General features: G+C 41.1%; 1 protein-coding gene across 1 annotated transcript in view; it reads right to left on the bottom strand.

The window, feature by feature from the left end:
• Positions 1-18738, bottom strand: part of CALCR (calcitonin receptor) — a 77929-nt gene that overhangs the window by 45254 nt on the left and 13937 nt on the right. Inside the window, exons 4-6 of the mRNA XM_005228822.3 lie at positions 11341-11453; positions 7026-7117; positions 512-638 (exon numbers count right to left, since the gene is read on the bottom strand). Coding sequence (XP_005228879.1) covers positions 512-638; positions 7026-7117; positions 11341-11453 — 332 coding nt within the window. The remainder of the gene's footprint in view (positions 1-511; positions 639-7025; positions 7118-11340; positions 11454-18738) is intronic.

Below are 18738 nucleotides of genomic sequence, written 5' to 3'. Positions count from 1 at the left end.
TCTGCCATACATATTTATCAGCTGAGGGGCTGGCACAATTTGTAGCACTAAGAGCAGTGAAGCAAGCTATTGCTTTGATTTACTACCTCCCAAGAAAAAAAATCCAGCAAACTGATCTGAAAAAAGTTGTCTCTCTCTCAATACCTGCCCCTCCCCAGCATGTGTGCTTGTGTCAAAGGGCAGGCAGCCACCAAGGGCATCTGGCCCTTCAGGAGTTTTGTTGGGAAGTGTCAGGTAGGTAGTTCTGAGAACACCGGGGATCTGACACGTGTTTGTATGGATGGGCTGGCTGAAGCAAGTCTGAGGCTTCTCCTTCTTGTATCAGATTCAGAGATTTTTGTTGCTTGGTGAATGATCTGAGCAAATTGAGTGAAACTCCCAGAATCTGCACTTTCCATGCACATTGTACCAGATGGCTATCATGAACTGATGAATGGGAATGTCTGGTTTTGACATGGCTGTTGTAATTTTACTTGGGTGTTAAGATGGAGAGGAGTCATGCAGTACTTACAGGATCTTTTTTTACAAGGCTCGGGTTAGGCACGACAGCAATGAGGTGGGCAATTGTAAACACGGAGTTCAGCACGTAAGAAAAAAACAAATTCTTATGCAGTGTTATCCTTTGACAGCTGAGGCTCCTGAAAAATATGTAGCACACGTTGTAAAGTAGTATTTTTCTTCTGATGTCACTTTAACAAGCTTTTTCTGGCAACAGTCTCTCAAGAATGCCTTTTGGCCAGGCGTAATCGGAAAATACATGCCTTGCATTGTGGCCATAACCTCTGACAAATTTTTGGGTTTGTTTTTACACCTGTTTAGCACCACATGCTTTTTAGGCCATGTTGTAAAGAGCCATCCATCTACATTCTCAGCCCTTGCTGCCTTTCTTCATTTCATGGTAATTGAGATAATAAGTGGTGAAGCAGAACCCTGAGAATCATTAGATGAGCATGATGCAAGTAATGAACATCAGGAATACTGCTTTATAAGTAACTGTTCCCTGGAGACTCAATTTCCCAAATACTCAGATGAAAATTATTTGCTACTTTAGGAATTAGTGGTGAGACAGGATGGGAACTTTGCACAGGAATCTCCTTAAATTACAGGGGGATTTGGGTTGGTATCCTGCATGTTTCCAACTCCAGCTGAGATCCCAGACCAGAAGAGGTTGTTTTCCTGCTCAGAAGGAGCAGTAATTTTTTCTGAATGACTGATTTTGGGGAGAGGAGGATTTCTGCTATTGTGGGTAGCAGAAGTTCACAGAATTCTTGTGAAACCCAATCGCGACTGCAGTTTCAGACCTGAACTGTCTCCCCTTCCTAACTCACGCCCAAACCCTTATGCCACCTCCTGGGCTACCCCTGAAGAAAAGAGCAATTCCCCTGCAGTGCTCCATGCCCCGAGCACAGCCCAGGACTGGCAGGAGGTGATTGCAGGAAGGTAATCATGGAGTTGTTAGATAATGCTGTGATGTCTGTATTCATTGGTCACTGAGAGCAAGCAGGCAAAACTGCCAGGTAAAAAAGAGCCAAGAAGAGCAAGTATCACTGTCTCACTGAGGTAAGCTTCCCTCTTGGCACTAGGAGTCTCTTGCAGTCTGCAACGGAGCACAGGCTGTGACTTTCTGATGCCCTGCATGTAGAGGTCAACACAAAATGCACTTTCTTTAAAAACAGAGTTCATCTAACAAAATGAACTCTTTTCTGCTTATTTTCCTTGTTTATTTATTTTCCTTTTTTAGGCTCCTGTCTTCCTCTTAGTTTTACTCCTGCATTGCTCTCTTCCTCTCCTCTCAGTATTCCTCACCTTTTTCCCTTGACTCCAGCTTTCATGTTAAAGACCCGTATGGATCATTAAGCAAATACTTCCATACCCACAGTTTTGCCATCAAAATGGTACCAGCACCTGCCTGACTTGGTCCACACCAAGAGGAGAATATTTTGGCAAAACCAAACCCCTTGATTCATCCTCTGCTGGTTTTTACAATCATCTGTAATCTACTCCTTCTCTGACCTTTCTTAGCATTCTTCCCAGCCCTCTTCCTAACTTTTTCATCATTCCTTCGTGGTGTTTTTGAAGGCTCCTTGTTACCCCCCACCCATCTTTCTGTATGCTCCCTGCTCTGCTTCATTAAACAGTACGCAAGAAGGCCTCACAAAGCCAGTTATCCCCATCTAAAACTTGTGAAGTTTTTTGTGTCCCTATGCCTCTATCAATTGTGTCTTAAGAGTTTCAGAGTCTCCTACGTTTCTTGTGGTTCCCCTGTGTTTCACATTTATTCTTCATCTACATTTCCTTTGACAGAGATAGGTTCTCCTATCTACTCACAGTCACTCTTACTTTTGAGTTCCTGTCTCCACTCCTTTATTGCATCTAGGATATTTTGACTTCCAAGAAGCTTTTAGCATTATTTTCTTCAGAGATCTGCACTGTGAATCTGTGATCTGTGATTTCTTCTCATTCACAAACACCAAGAATACTAATTTTCACCCCCAGCCAGTTATTTTCTATCTTTACCCACTTACTTAGTTTTAAATTATCCTCATGCTTTCTACCACGCCCTCCCTTGCCCCTGGGGAAAACTCCCTACAAACTTCCATAAATTATCCTTCTACCCATCATCCTTCTTCAACTCCCTTTAAAAGCCTTGGCAACAATTAAACTGCAGGTGCATTCACAGCACACCATCTATTATTCTGGCAAATCTAGACTTATTGTACTACCCATCTGTCTTTATACAAATGTTTTTGCTTTAATAATTCAATTGGAAATGGTTTGGAGTTGAGTCCCTTTTTTCTTTTGTGTTTTATCATATAAGATAATGGGGCTTCAGTTTGCAATTATAAAAATATTGCAATAATGTGATGAGTTATGTAACTGTGACACTCTATGAATACTCTGTCTCCTGTTATGAATTAGTATTTGCTTAGTGATGTTCATTGCTACTGATTCAGTATTCCCTTCTGAAAGTACTGCAACATCTGTGATGCCATATCATTATGAATCTTGATACTCCAAACTGAAAGGAAAATAAATCTCTGCCAGGAAAGACTTGTATGTGGAAAACAGCAACTTCTGCAAGCTGTTGCTGCCCCTACAGTCAAAGGCTATTACATAGTACTGAAAGACCTCTTGCCATCCAATTGACAGCTTGCCTTCTGTTGAAGGTCAAATAATCCATTGCTGTCATAGCCAGGTGATAGAACACAACTGAACATAACATGAACTCTGCTCCCATACAGCTTTATTCTGACTTTCTTATGATCCTAGTTTGGTTTCTTCTTTGTCTTCCCATTTTGTAGCACTTTGTTTTAATTCCTTTCTCTACTTCTGCCTGTAACCTTTGTCTCATGGATTAGTCATGGAAGGGGAAGGAGAAGTGGAGGAGGAAAGAGAGGAGGAGGTGTGTTACTGTCTGGAAGGCTGGTGCAGATGAGTGTTTCAGGGTAGCCTGGGATCGGTCAGGATTGTGTGTCGTCCATGACTCAGAGCTAAGAGTGAGTCAGCCTCATCCTGCCTCGCTTGCTGCAAGGAATCATATTCCTGGTCCATTTTGGGCAGCTAATTTAACCAGATCCTGTCTTTGCTGTCCCAAAGAACTCAGAAGCTGGGGTATAAGATTCCAAATCAGATTAAACTGTGCCCTTTCCAGTTTTCTTAAAGCATTACTGTGGCTATGGTTTGGTGCTCTTTATCTTTACTTAGACAGGGAGGAAATTTATCAGTTCATTGGGCAGAGATTCTATCTATCTCTGTATCTGATTACTGCATGTTATCACAGTCACTTATCAAATTGCCTCTCCAGAAATCAGCGGAATTCACAACCAGTACTTTGGATCCACCTATTCTGAGCCTGTAGTCTTACAGATTCTTACAGTCTATGCAAAGTCCAACCATTTCATTTTCCTATGTTTCCTAGACTCACTCTTGGTCGTGGTGATGTTGAGGGCTGCTTCTTGTACTACCCTTCCTGTCTGACAGTTGAGGCACAGACATCTCCTCGTACAGCTCTAAGGTCTGTGCTAGCTTATTCTGCCTTCTCAACTTACTAAGCATATCCTTTTCCAGCCTACATGGATACCCTCATCCATGGCGTACTTTTCCAGGGACCAGCAGCAGATGATGTAACCAGGCGGGAAGCTTTGCATAATGTTACTAAGAAAATCACTATTAGAAGGCACACAACCTAAAGATATCCATAGATATGTAGTACATATAGATCAAAACCGGGACCAGAAATTGGCTAAGGTGCCTCATGTAAGATTCCCATTAAATAATACAGGGACTCTGAGGCTAGGACTGATGTAAGCACTGGCACAAGGTATCTGGGCTTTTGTATGGCACCTTTAAATGCAGATTTTTAGAGCAAGGCAACCATCCCTTGTGCTCTAGAGGTGGGGGTTCCGCAAAGGGTTCTTTTTATCCCCAAATTTATACAATTACTATGCACATGTAAGCTGGAATTTTGTTTGCTATGTGCTGATGGATTCTACAAATCTTCAAATGTGTATTTCTGGCCAAAAAAACAGATTTCAGAAACTCAGATAATTTAGTTGATGGTATCTCACAAACCAGCATGTATAGTTTGTCACATTGCATTTAAGTTTTTCACCTGTGCTGCAGAACATTACATCTATCAATTCCAAGACACTTAACAAATGCCAGTTAATTTAGACACGTAAAAACTCTGTACTAAAAGATTCATAGTAAATGTTTAAAACTAAATGATCATGATAGAAAATGCACTGGGTATATTTCATTACGATTCCATGGCCTTACAGGTGACAAAAAGGAATAGCTGGATGTTTACAGAATTACTTCTGTTTGAGTTAAGCCTGCAAGATAAATGAATGGGAAAAATGACCAATTTTTCCCTTCTCAGACTTGGAAATCTCAGTGTGAAAAACTGCTTTGGAAAATAAAGGTTCTATGGAGAATGAATCCTGGTCTTTTTGAAAATAAGGCAGATAATACATTCGTGATTTGATATATACTTCATGAGTGGAAATGGATTAATTTAGAACCTGCTCATAATTCACAGTTACTCTTTTGGTAACTAAGATCTGAAAAAAATGCATCTGATGTATTTTTTAAATTTGAGTTGGGAGATTTGAGGGCTTATTTTTGGCTTCCATTTTTCTGGAAACATCTACCAAATAAAAACAAATGATAAATTCTGACTGTATACAAAAGTCATGCTCTTGATCTGTCTGCTGGAAAGATAATTAATCCCTAGAAGTATCCTGTGCTTCTGGATTGCAAATATGTCTTTGAGCTTCTGAAATAGACTGATGAATACACAAAAGAATATAATGTATCTTTCTATGAGGATGATGATAAAGAAACAAAAAAGTGTATTTTGGATGCTCACCAAGGGCTCAAATCTGTTGACATTCATGTAGAAAGAAGCTTACTAATGCTCCCACACAGGCCTATTTGTGTTCTGGAATAATTTTAGCTTGAAATACTTTCTTGTAAGCTAAATTACAATCTTGAAACAGTATGCTTTTACAATGACAACAGTGATGGACTTCTAATTATTACAAGTTGCCATTATTGTGCAACTGTTCTTTCTTAAACTCTGTAAAGAAGCTTGTGAAGAAAAAAAAATATTTTTGAGTCCCCTTTCCTTTGTATTCTTGATTCCTCAAATAATACTGCATTCTTTGAAGACCTGGGTCTTTTTTTCTGTATTCTCAAATAAGGTAAGGCTTTTGGCAATAAAAGTCCATCAGGTTACAACCAAGTGTGCTACTTATTCAGAAGCAGTTGTCATTGTTTCTTATACTACTCTATTTCCCAGCATGCAGTGTAGGGAATACTTGTTTGTATCCTTGGAAGTCTTTATCCACATAAAGTCAGAAAACTTTACTTGGCCTTTTAGACTACCTTGCAGTTATGTCCAGACATACTCTATTGACGGTGAGCATTTCCCTGTCTCTGTTCATGAACTGATGGTCTGGCTATCTGATTACAAGTAATGGATGCAGCCTGGCTGAAAATTAGCAAGGTACCGTCCCATTTGGGTCATTATACTGGATGTACCATTCTGTTTCATCAAAGTACCTGTGAATGTACATTACAACCCTGATTTCTGAGTGTGCTATCAGTCTGGGAAGTTTGCAGGCTATAGTAATGTTGTGAAGGTGAAATACCTTAAAAAGATTGCTTAAGAGCTAGAAGAATATAGCTTATGCAAGTCGTCATAGCTCTGGATGTACAATAGCTCAGGATCTTGTCCATTGTTTATTCTTGAGTATTTTCCCCAGTGCCTTTGATGTCTTCTAGTGCTTACCATTTTCCTGAGCTGAAAACTGAAGGCTGTTCCCAGACAGCGCTTCACTACTGATTGTAACTGAAGTTGTGACTACATGTCTGACAGCAAATCTGAGCTCCCTCTGCTCCTTCACTGCAGACAGGTTCACTAAAGGACAAGATTTAAACGCTGTAGTTAAGTTTCCATATATTAGCTGCAATGCTTTCAGTGAATATTAATTTAGCCGCCTTTAAAGTTCTGATACAGCACATCAGTGGTTTTCCTTTTATGACGACAGGCTATATGCTAATGTCAGATTCAATCAGGGCTGAGCCCTGTGAACACCTACTCAAGTCAATAGATCAGTCCTTGTGCATCAAATGGATGTATCCCTGTTCTTCAGGAGCCGGGGGCTCCAAGCCACTGCCCGGTGCAGTCACTGCATCTGCCAGGGGCTGGACATGCCCTTCAAGAAACAACAGGCAACTGGTAAATGAAGGGCCTTACGACATCCTCAGCTACACCATTTCCCTATGGGTTGCACTTTTACACCAGTCTTGACAAATATAACAGCATGATCTTGACTACACACCACTGGGAGACATCCCATGGGCATGAGGACCCTGTGCTGAGACTTTTTTACCAGAATTATAGAAAAAAAACCCTCAGAAGAGCTGCTTCTCACTGCCATGTCCCCTTCCAAGCTTTTCTTTGGTTACCACTTGAGATCCCTCAGGGAAAGAAGAGAGTGTCTGTTAGAAACACTTACTTGAAATAGAAGAAAATTGCCAAGGAAATCAACAGGGATGTTATAGACAAAGCATGGCCAACGATCGCCATATAATAAAGTATGAACGCCATCTGCAATTTAACAAAAAGAAAAGGCAGACATGAACAATTTGCAGGCACTTGGGGTTTTTTTCTCATCAAAGAAGAGTCTACAAAATCAATCTCCTATTTTGTATTTCTTTTAAAGGTTCTTTTTCAATATACTGTTAATATCAGCTCTCTATTAAATAGCATGACTCATGGTCTGAAGATAAGTGTTTCTTACAATGAGTTGATCTGTTTCTGCTGCGCTGAAGTAACTGGTGAGGTCCCAGCTCACACTATGCGTCACTAACTTTCCCAAGCTCTAGGGGAGTGCAGCAGACATAACACATTCAGATTTTCAAAATGCCCATGACAAGTTCCCATGCAAAAAAAAAAAAAAAAAAAAAAGGAAAATAGGTTGCCACAGGATTTGGAGAAAGCTTTTATGGTTTGAAAGCAGCTTAAACAACGGGAAGCAAAAACTTAATGGTCACTTTTGGAGATGAGTCAGTGGTTAGGTGCCCTCAGGACTGGTATCAGGGCTGTTTTTTTGCTCAATGTATTCATCAGTGACCTGACGCAGAGAAATCTCTAAGTTTCCAGGTGACACTTAGGTCTTCCAGATAATAGTGAGGGACTCCAGAAGGCTCAGATGACAGAGGGAACAAGAAGATGTCATATGAGCTTTAATACAGAAAAAAGTGGGGTGATACACCTAGGGACAAACGCCCTAAACCCTGCCTACACAATGCTTAACTCCAAACTGGAAACAAAACTCAGGAAAAAATCTTGGAGTTATCCTGGCCAGTTCTCTGAATCATTGGTTTACTGTGTAACGACAGGCAAAAAGTCAACAAAATGCTGGATATGATCAGGCAAGATACTGAGGGTAGAATAGCATTGTGCTTCTATTTAAAAATTACATTGTACATCTTAAATAGATGTTTCCACACCTTATGGACATGGCAGAGCTAGGAAAGTTGGAAAGAAGGCAACTAAAATAATTGAGGTAGAGTAGCTGTGTTATGACAAGTGGGTACAAATGCTGAGATTCTCCCACCTGGAGAGAAGTCATAGGGGGCTTATGATTAAGGCCTATAGAGTCACAAAAGCAGTAATGAGGTGAAAATTATCCTCAACTCCTACCACACTAAGCACACCCTGAGACAAATTCTGGTTCACACTGGTATGAGCCTTGCTATTGGGCAACTAGATGGTCTTACAGATAACTGGGCTTTCACTTTGACCAGTATCAGTGAAACGATAGGCTTATACTCTGAGTAGTAAATAGGCCTAATAGTTTGACCAGTATTGGTGAAAAGATAGGCCTACCCATATTTTCTGTGCCAACAGTGAAACAAAATTGTAGGACAGCACCTGGGCTTCAGAACGCTGTGGCATTTAAATGTCATACTTGGTCTCAGCCAAGCTCTTAAGCATTACCCAGCTGTTAGAAGACTGCGGGAGGCTAAACGGCATGCCAGGCTTCACCATCACCTTCTTTTCTGAAAGTGCTTACATAGCACCAGCCTGTCCCCCCCAAAAAAAAAGACTAAGTAGGAGTTATTTTAATAACTATAAGAAATAATCTTAATTCCTCTGCTGGGTTTATTTTATTTTCAGCTCTACCTCACTGATTTTTCTTTTGTTATGCAATTTTCCTTTTTTCAATTATTAGATGAATTGCTTTCTGTAGCCCTAAGTTTTGCAGCTCATGTATTTTTTTTTTTGTGTGTGTGTGCTTCCAAGTAATTTTAAACATTCATTTGGAAATAAATAAGAATAAAATTCAGAAAACAAAGCCATTTCTCTTAGGAAATGTGCACCTCTTCTTATCTAGTCTGTTCTTCAGTCATTTTACAACTTTGGAATCAGTTCCTGCTTTCATTAGCCTAGGTGGCAGTGGCCTGATTCAGATTTAAACCAAAGCCACATTTACACTGTCCTGACCATGTAGAACCGCCATGATCTGAGTGTAAATATCATTCACCAGGTTACGGAAATCTATGCATATTAACTGCAAATACCCTAGGTCTCCTAGTTTTCCTTTGCAAATGCTAACCACTACATCGCTAGTGAGCGCAAATGCTTAACAACTTGTTCTGAGAGCACCAGCAACCCCAGAGAGGGCAGAGATGAGACAACTTTCTGAAACAGAGGAGTGAGAGAGGTTTATACCTATGTGCATATGACATTTCGTCTACTCTATACTAAGGGGTGGCTATGCTTTTAAATTATATTAGATCGATATAATTTTTAAGCCTGAATTTAATTTACAGATGAAGTGTTCAAAACTATGTTGTTTTGCTGCCTGTCGTTATAGAACCCTTAGCCTGAAACAGCTGGAAGCAGGAAAGGCTTCCAGACGGCTACACGCAAGTCTACGTGCACCCCGAGGACTCTTGGTTATTCAAACTATCCAACTTTCAGCACACAACTCTTAAATCAGTTTAACTGTATATCTGGGACTGGGCAAAAGCATTTTTGATTACTCCATGTAAACTTTACTATGGTAACTCCTGAAAAAAAGCTTTCCAAATATATCAGTGAAGATAGTTCAGAATGGACCGACCTGTCAGCTAACAAAGCATATGGTCCATCACCACCTTTTCAAGAACCGGCTACAATATTATTTTTCTTTGAGTGATCTGTCTCAAAAGTATAGCATGTTGGTATTTTCAGTTAACTTCAAACAAATAATGAATTATTTTGTTAATTACTGCACTCCTTGAACTGGCCACCTATCATGCTCCTTCTGGTGTACAGGTCTTGCAACATGCTGACCAAATTTACAGTTTATGCAGATTTTGTCATCCTGGGCTTACGAAACTTCTAAAAGAAACACTTAACTGTTCTTATTTGTTCTCCTAGAATTCTTCATTTGAGGAAAGAGAATTCTCTAATAGGAATACATCCTACTCAGTTAATTATATTAGCCATAGGTACATGGAAATAGTCTGCAAATGAAAAATACTCCTGTTTTTGAAGACTTGGATTAATGGTCATAAACTAACTTGGCATTTCTGTAAAGGCAGATTCTTTCTGCGTTTCCCATCTTTCTTCCCCCCCCCCCCCCGAAGAATCTCAATGTACGCATACTTTTCCTTTGTGTTCTATCTACACTTTGCTTGAATTATGTTCAAAATCATTATTCTGGAAGGCACAGATAATAGGTAATAGAACTATATTTTTTGCCTCCCTACATGCGCCAACATCTGGAAAATTGTATTTTTATGGTGCTTCTATTTAATGCCTCTGTGAGCTCAGATTGTTACTATTATTCTCTCTTTGTCACATAGGTGAGTCTCGTTTTACCATGATGGCTCCTCATGCTGCAAAAACTTTTAGAATTTACCTCCTGCCAGTGCAGCAGACTTTTCCAAGGCCCTTTGGGCTGGATCATTACTAAATATAATCATATACTGCTTTTTGGCTGCATTAAAAATGATCCTCCAACACAAACGTAAAATCAAATCACTTTTTGACTCTTTTCCTTCCACAATTCTGAATAGCCACAAATTATTCTGTCACAAATCTGTACTCAGATTTTCCTGGAGCTCCACTCACATTTGAGAAATGTATTTATTTTCATGAGCTTCCCTAACAATTTTTTTAAGCTTTTCTCAGATTTCTCTCTCCTTGTTTCTTTTGGTGCTCTTATATTTAGATCTCCTCTTCCAGCTTAGCAATTTGATTTTGGAAATACTGAGACAAATACTTAATTTGTTACCGTAAATAGTCTCAATGACTTCAGTCAAACTGTTAAATGCGTTCAGGCTTGTTGGATTTTCTGGATTAATAGCACCTTCATAAATATTACTTCTTAAAGGGAGTGAGTACAGAGTGATATTCTTTGCTTAAGAAAAATGATTTAAACTTATTTTAATATTTCTAGCCCTGCAGATAAGACATCAACACCTTGGAAGATCCTTGTTACAGAAAGAAAAATTGATATTCTAAAGGATCATTTTATAACTATTGGATAATCAGGGAAAATAATAGGAATTTTAAAATACATTTGAAAAATACTGCAAAACTTGTCATATGAATTGCTACTAAATTATCCACCCCGCAGCAAACATACATTTAGGTTTGAACACTCATCAAATACTTTTAATAAGCTAAAATCATGAGGACAATGCTATTAAATTATTGTGCAACAAATAAAACTGAAAGATGAGGACTATTCTGATCTCTTTCATAGGTGCCTTACTACTAGCCCAGCCCAAATGCATTCCCAGCCAACCACTGCCTTTGTAACTGTAGCATACCTTCAGTTTTTCAGAGGTGAAAGAGTTGCACAGGGTATAGTTGGACCACGTTCGGTTGCTCTCAGGATGGCGGAACCAGTTTCCAGTTTCATCACAGTATTTTGAAGCCCTCTCTGACGATAAATTGCAATAATAGTTATTTTACCATGTGCATGTTACACATTGAAAAATCCATTTGAAAGAATTTATGTGTTTGGAAATAAAATCTGCGTAACAAAACCCAAAGGATTTTCAACTTGTGCAAATAATATATATTTTGCTGAGTTTTGTTTTGTTGTCTTTTTTCCTCAGAGATTTATCTGGTGGTATACTTGTTGTTCATTTGCCTCCTTTTGCCTTGAATGAATGCAGTAGAGTATATATACCCAGCCTTCATTCAGATGCAATTATTTATATGATAATAATCCCATTAAAGAGGCTGTTGAAAGCTGTTTACAGGAGAGAAAGTAAATTCAGGCCCTGATGCTGAACTTGAAAGAAGTGTGCAGGGTTTCAGGTATCAAGGGAAATAATTAATTAAAAATACTATTTAATACAGAGCCTGTGTACTGGAGATGCTGACAGTCCTGCCACCCATGCTGCGTATATGCAGAGGGATGGAAGAGTCCTGCCCAGCCTCCGTGCCAGCTAAATCCCACCAGGAGCGAGCAGCAGCACTGCTCAATTTCCTCCAAGGTTACAAAGCGTGCAGGCATAGGAAGAAGCAGCCTCACAAACATTTTGGCACAGGTGCCAAGTGTCCAGTTTAATTGAAATGGCTGCCGAGTTCTCTAAATAATTTGATGTGTGTTTGGCTTCTCCCTGTGTCTCCAGTGCCTGCTCCTGCGCCACAGGTGGCTCTGGCATCCTTCCCAAAAGCCCTGCCGTATGGATAACCCTTCTGGCTTGTGCTCTTTCCCATGTGCCCTTTCCCTGTGGCAGGGGATGGTTGCAGCTTCAGCACCGCATGGCTCTGAGGGATGCCTGGAGCCACACATTTCTGCCTGGAAAACCCTGGAGGCTGAGGCGCAGACAGTCACTCCTCATCGTCTGTCAAGTCTGGGACTAGTTCCTTCAGCCTTCCCTCCAGCGTTAGCCACGCGGGCGTCACTGATACTGCCTGAGCAACAGCAGCAGGGTAAGATCATAAACTTAAATTATCTGATATTTTCTTAGTGACACAGCTGTTTATTTATGAAAACCACAGTTTTTCAAGTCTGACTTTTAAAGTAGTCTCAAAATTCTACCCTGACTTTCCTTTGCCTATTCTAGCTTTATAATTTTGCTGGTTTTACTCATAGGTTATCAGCATTAGCAGCATACACTTCTGCAGTGTCAATTACCATTTGAACATACACATTTTCATTTTTTGTGGTCAACATTTGCATTTATTTTTCTTAATCAGCTCTGATCATTAATAATTCTATTAATTTGGAAGATACATATTCCCTCTATACACCTAAAGAAAGCAATTGACCATATTGGCAGGTAAGGATTGCATAGATTGAGCTATCTTCCTCTGACCAGAAATACACTTTATGCAGTGTCATTGCCAAAAAAAAAAAAAAAAAGACAAAAAAAGACAATGCTCCAGAACACAGCATACTTTTGAAATTACCGCAAGTTTCAAATGATTGTTTTAGGGGACTTGTTGAGAACCAATATGTGCATCAACACCAAGAGGAACAGTACATGTTATCTCAGTCTTTCATCACTGCAGCTTGGAGATAAACTCAGACTGCCTGTGTAGCAACGTTCCCATTGTACTCATTGCCAGATATTATCTAAAGCTGGAAAAGTTTTCAGTCATAGATAAAAGATTGATGGTTACGCTACCATGGAACACAGTGTACAAACATCATACCTACTATCCCATGCACTCTGCAAAGTACACAGCTTTTGTTAATATGCTATAGAGTATAATGGTAGTATCATCTATCATCTCAGTACTTCAGTGCCTAGGTAGGCACTCTGCTGAAGTTTAACGCGGCCTCTGTAAGTTGGAGACAAAGCTGTTGCCTCATACTTTTCCTTGAAGCCAGACACACACAACTGATCCTAGTTTGGAAGCAGCCATGGCCCATGGATTCCTTGCTGTGGCATTGTCAGAATACGGGACTGGGGGATAAGCCTCCCTAATGTTCATCCCAGTGACTCAAATAGGTCAAACATTTCTCGTAAAACTAAGAATCTATACAAAAATAAAGCTGTCGGTTTGTAACCCAACCACTGTTGTACTGTGGCCCAGTAGCAGGTGTGGGATTGGGCATGTGGGCATGTGTTGGTTTTTAGGCTAACCAGAAGAATCCAGTAAACTTTGAAGAAATACACAACGTGTAAGGATGGGTAAGGCAACACTAGGAAGGCAAAATAGAAGTGTGGGCTTTAAGATTATTAAAATATTATGTAAACATGATCTTTTAGGCTCTGTCTGCACCTTAGCAGCTTGGACAGGGCACCACTTGGGCATCGCATTATTCAAAGTGGAGAACAGTGACACTGAGCAAGATCCATCTCACCTGACTTTAGCAACCTTAAACTAATGCAGTTTAGTAATGTAGTTAGCTTAGAGAAAGACAGACACTTCAAGAGTTGTCTGGGAAAGATGGGCGAGAGAAACCTCATCCACAACAGCATGGGACTAGTGAAGTGTCTAAAAAGATTAACCAGTAGCAATAGTTTTGCATGTGGTGTTGTTTGTGCTACCAATAGTGCTTTTATGAATCATATTTTCATTAAGACAACTCAGTCATATATATATATATGTAACAAGTATCTTAACCCAATAACTCTGGAACAACATGACAGCTCTATCAGTCAGGTTTTTTACAATTAGACCAACTCTATAGCTAGCACATGTTAAAAGAGTCAACAACATTTTTTTTATTTATTGTTGAGTTATAAGCTGGAAGTAGAAAGAAATTTTCCCCTGTTGCAGTGTGCGCTCACAGGATTCTTTGCCATGGTTTGGATAGACCTGTGTAGTGCTTAGTTTTGCAGATGAGGGAATAGCTGACACATCTGATTCACTTACATCCTCACTAAAATAATCTAGAAGAAGATTTTCCAAAATGGAAAAATCATCTGATATAATACAATTGAGACCCTAGAAACTTCAGTTCCAGTGTCCTAGTAAGTGAGGAATTACCACTATCGTCAGAATACCTTGGGCAGCAGAACTGGAATGTGTATAATAGAGTCATATTGTGCACTGTGGGGATAAAAACTGTTTTTTAAAATACAGCTGTCAAGCTTGCTAAGAAGCATGACATAAATGCACAGAAGGGTAGGGGGGAAAGAAGTAGCTGAACAAAGCATTCAGATTTGTTTTATTTATCACTGTCTAAATAATATCACTTCAAGACAGGAAAACAGGACCAGCAGAAATCCAGAGCTGGCTTTTTTAGCCAGAGTCAGGAAATCTTTATTTTGTGGCAGCAAAAGAAGGGTTCTCCCAGGCCCAGCCCCCCCATACAGCTCAGGGTGCTTCAGCAGGTCCCTGGGGCTCCTGCCCACTGAGGATGCTGCTCGTGCCCACAGCCCACTGTGGGTGCAGGCAGGTCAAGGCACAGTGCCAGGTGGGAAGCAGCATGTGATGGATGGGGTACGCGGGAGGGGAGACCATGGTTGGGAAGGTGCTTGAATTAGGGGATGCCTGAGGAAGTGGCCTCTCTGCCTGCCAGGAGCCAGGGCAGTGGAAGGAGCTGCAGCTGCTGCTATGACCCAGAGAGTCTCTCTCTCTCTCTCTGGTTTGTGGAAGACCATTTCTCATCTGCAATGACTGCTCATCAGCTTGGAAACCTGCATGGCCGAACACTGTGTATTTTGCCAGCTGTGAGAAGGGTTTCTGTTCCCTCAAATCCAGTCCCTTGTGGTCACAGGCATCACAGCTGGTAAATCCAAAAGGGTCTGCAAGAGCTATTCAACCTGTTCTGTTCTCCCTTCTCCTGCATGGCGCGTTTATCCTTATTTCTCTAAAGGTATTTTGTAAGAAAGACAAAGCAATTCAGAGCCCACAGTACGACACAGGAAGAGCTGCAGAGAACACAAATACCACAGTGCCCCTGTCCCCTCCACTGCTGCGATCCACGCTCCAGAGCAAGGGGACCTCAGTCTCTCTCGTGTCCAAGCAGGAAGACAAGGCCGTACGTCCATGTTCCTCAGCTGTGAGAGGTAACACCACACCAACAACCATCTGAGGTGACTGCTTATGGATACATATGGGTCTGTCTCCAAACTGCACTTCTAGAAACTTTGCTCTTGGAGTCACATGAACAGTTATGAGTAACCGGTTTACAAAACAGAACCAGAGACAGAAACCCAACAAAGTGGAAAACTGAGTGGAGCTTTGCTAAGTGCAGCCTTGGATCACAAAGTTGGGCGGGGTTTGCTCCCTGCTGGGGTGGCTACTGCTCTTAACCACTGCTCTTTGCCAAAGAGGAAAGGGAGCAGAAGTTAAATGAAAAGGTATGGCTGTCACAGCCCAGCTTGCACATTCAGCTCCATTGCTATGTGACTGCTCCAAATTAATCCTGACCAAATTCACCACGCAGGGAGAGTGAGTGGGGTACTAGAATACTCCCCTGCCACAAACACAACAGCCTATGGATGGCACAGGGCAATGCTCTGCTCCTGCTGCCCGCAGTAAATCTGCCATGCTAGAAGGCCATTACATTTTCCTTTTTTTCATTAGCAAGATATTACCAGCATGAATTGCATACTATATTCCTATCAGATTCAGTTCCTAGCAATTTCAGCATGACCTGGAACCATTTCAAAGGGATTACACCAAAGATTAACCTGGGTAAAATATGAATATAAAATACAATTAAAGAGAAACTGTGCGTGTTGTCTGAATAGGGGTGTATAAAACCATCCTGCTTGGAGCTTCACAGCCAGGAGTGGATGACAGAATTAATTTCCCACTGTCACTGGTGTTAAAGCAGTAGGTCTCGGTATGTTTTCCAGACAAATTGACTTGGTTTTATGCATTGTCACATTGCGTGTGATGGTCATTATGAGGAAGATTGCTACAAGAGGCAACAGTTGTTTATTGAAAAGGACAAAGTTGCCACAGCTTACAGAGAGGGGGTTCTGTTTGTCTGCTAGCTTTAAGATACTAATTTCTTTTCACAGGATAGGGCTTCCTCACATGAAGAAAGAAGTGTGGGAAGCCCTAGCTCACCAAACAGACTAGATTATCCTTTCAGAACACAGATTCCTAGCTAGTAAGAACTGATCTAAGTTCAGCGAAATAAGTGCGACTACATCTGGCAGGTAGTTGTGAAGCTGTCAGAAACAAAATGAATGGAGCACTAAACACGTTCTTCATTATTTTATTTCTGGGTCCTTTTCTCCAGAACATTATTTCACCTTGTTTACTTCCTAAAATACTCTAGCAACTGCTAGCAATGCTGAATGTTGTTGGGGGTTCAGATATAGACAGCTGGTATACAGCACCCACAGGTGCAGATGGGAGGAGGATCAGATCCTATGCTGCCAGATGTTTCACTTTTCCAGTTACAAATGACCTAAGTATCAAAGCACAAAAAGAAAGCTGACCACCACCATTTTATTCCAAGACTCAGAGCTATGCATCACTTCAAACAGAAGTAACTTAAGCCATCAGTGGGCTTATACACAGTGATTCTGCAGATCTCAGTGCAGCCCAAAGCAGCACAGCATGAAATACTTGTTTCAGAATTTCATGGGGTTACTTGCATGCCTAAAATATATGCTGAGGTGGTGTGATATCACGACGACTTGATGGGAAGGAAATCTGACAGGCACTTCAGTTTTCATCAAGTGAAATGATTGCTCTTTAGGATGAATTTTCTGTTTCTCAGCAGACAATCTAGCTGTATTTTGCTTAACAGGGATAAGTTACCACAGGAAATAATAACCTGTGACACAAAACCTGACAAGACTTCTCCAGGATAGCTGAACCCGTGCTTTTGGCCACCTGTAAGTGGCAGCCACTTCCATTAGCAGTTGAATATACTGGTCACCCCCACCATTTCTTGTCTCCCTCTTACTTTATTAAGTCCCCATGTAACAATCAGCCACCTGTAAAGCAAAGGCTGGCTACCCACTGGTTTGATGCCGTAGCTTTAATACATGCTCGGTTACTCAACAGCTACTCTAGGAAAGTGGCTCTGGCCCAACCATGAGCTGCTGAGGAGCCAGGGAAATACAGTGCTGACTGACCAGGATCCAGGCAAAGAGGCTACAGAGGTGCTGACACGGAGAAAAGAGATGTGCCAGGTGAAAATAATGAGTCCAGAAGACCACAGGTATTATTCCTAAACAGGACAGCAGAGAGAATAGTAGAAAATTAATTACAGGAGGAGGCTTTTACAGAGAACAGATACTAAAAAATTCTCAAACCTGCAAGTTTTAAAGCATGGCAGAAAGAGTACCCACAGCATGCACACAGTGTGGGCCAGCCTCTGCAGCACTCATCTGTACATTAAGAAGTGATTTGCAATCAGTCGTATGAGCCACCGATCTTGGTGTTAATAAGCATTAATGATTAGAGGTGTTTCTCCATGGATGGCTTCAAGTGTTACATTGAAGAGTGCTTTTGTAGCTGAGCAATTTGTTCAGAACAAGCCGCTGGAGACAAATGGGCAAGTGGAAAAGCTGCAAATAAGTGGCTTGGGAGCAAGCAGGAGAGTGGCTCTGTAATCACCTCCATGCACTGAGGGATGAGCACCTCCAGTGGTGGGGAAAATTCTGTGATTGCAGGTCTGCCCGGCACTCACTTATGCAGGTAAAAGCTGAACTGTGCATGGAGTATACATAAACTAGGATTGTTAGGGCCACAGTGAAAGCAGAAGCCTTGTAGTAAATTTTTTTATTCATCAGTGGGGCTGTTGCCACATGGGGAGGATATCTTGAACACAATGGGGGCCAAAGCAGAAGGTACAGACCCCATCCAAAAAGCACCTCTAACATGCATGTAGGAAAAGGCTTGTGCAACCTTAGGATCCAGAGCCTCAAGCTCTCTCCTGAACATGGGCACTTTTGTCTGGGAACTGAACCAAGTTTGGCCAATTCTTTTAAAATGCTCTTCTGGCATCTTTTTTGCAGATAGTCTAATGGTCAAAGTACTTGTCCACAGAGAGGGAGACCTAAGTCAAAGGCACCCCTCCAGCTGAGGGTCTCAGCTCCTCGGCCTGTTTCCCCTTAGGTGCTCCAAGGATTTGCCATGAGCAGCCCTGCTGCAAGACTCCTCCTTGAAAACTGTACAGAAAAGAGATCAAAACTAAGTGTGTCAGAATGCAAAAAAAGGTCACAAAAGACAAGACTTTGTGATTCTGTGCCTGTTGTCTGTCTCAGAAATGTAAACTGCTGTAAAGATTTGTGGGGTAAGCCTCAGGGCATTCCCACAAGAGGTGGATATTCACACTGCCAGGG

This window comes from Falco peregrinus, chromosome 5 (genome assembly GCF_023634155.1).
Source record: "Falco peregrinus isolate bFalPer1 chromosome 5, bFalPer1.pri, whole genome shotgun sequence".
Classification (NCBI taxonomy): domain Eukaryota; kingdom Metazoa; phylum Chordata; class Aves; order Falconiformes; family Falconidae; genus Falco; species Falco peregrinus.
The sequence above is the reverse complement of the archived record's forward strand: the minus strand, read 5'-3'. Positions and strand labels throughout refer to the sequence as shown.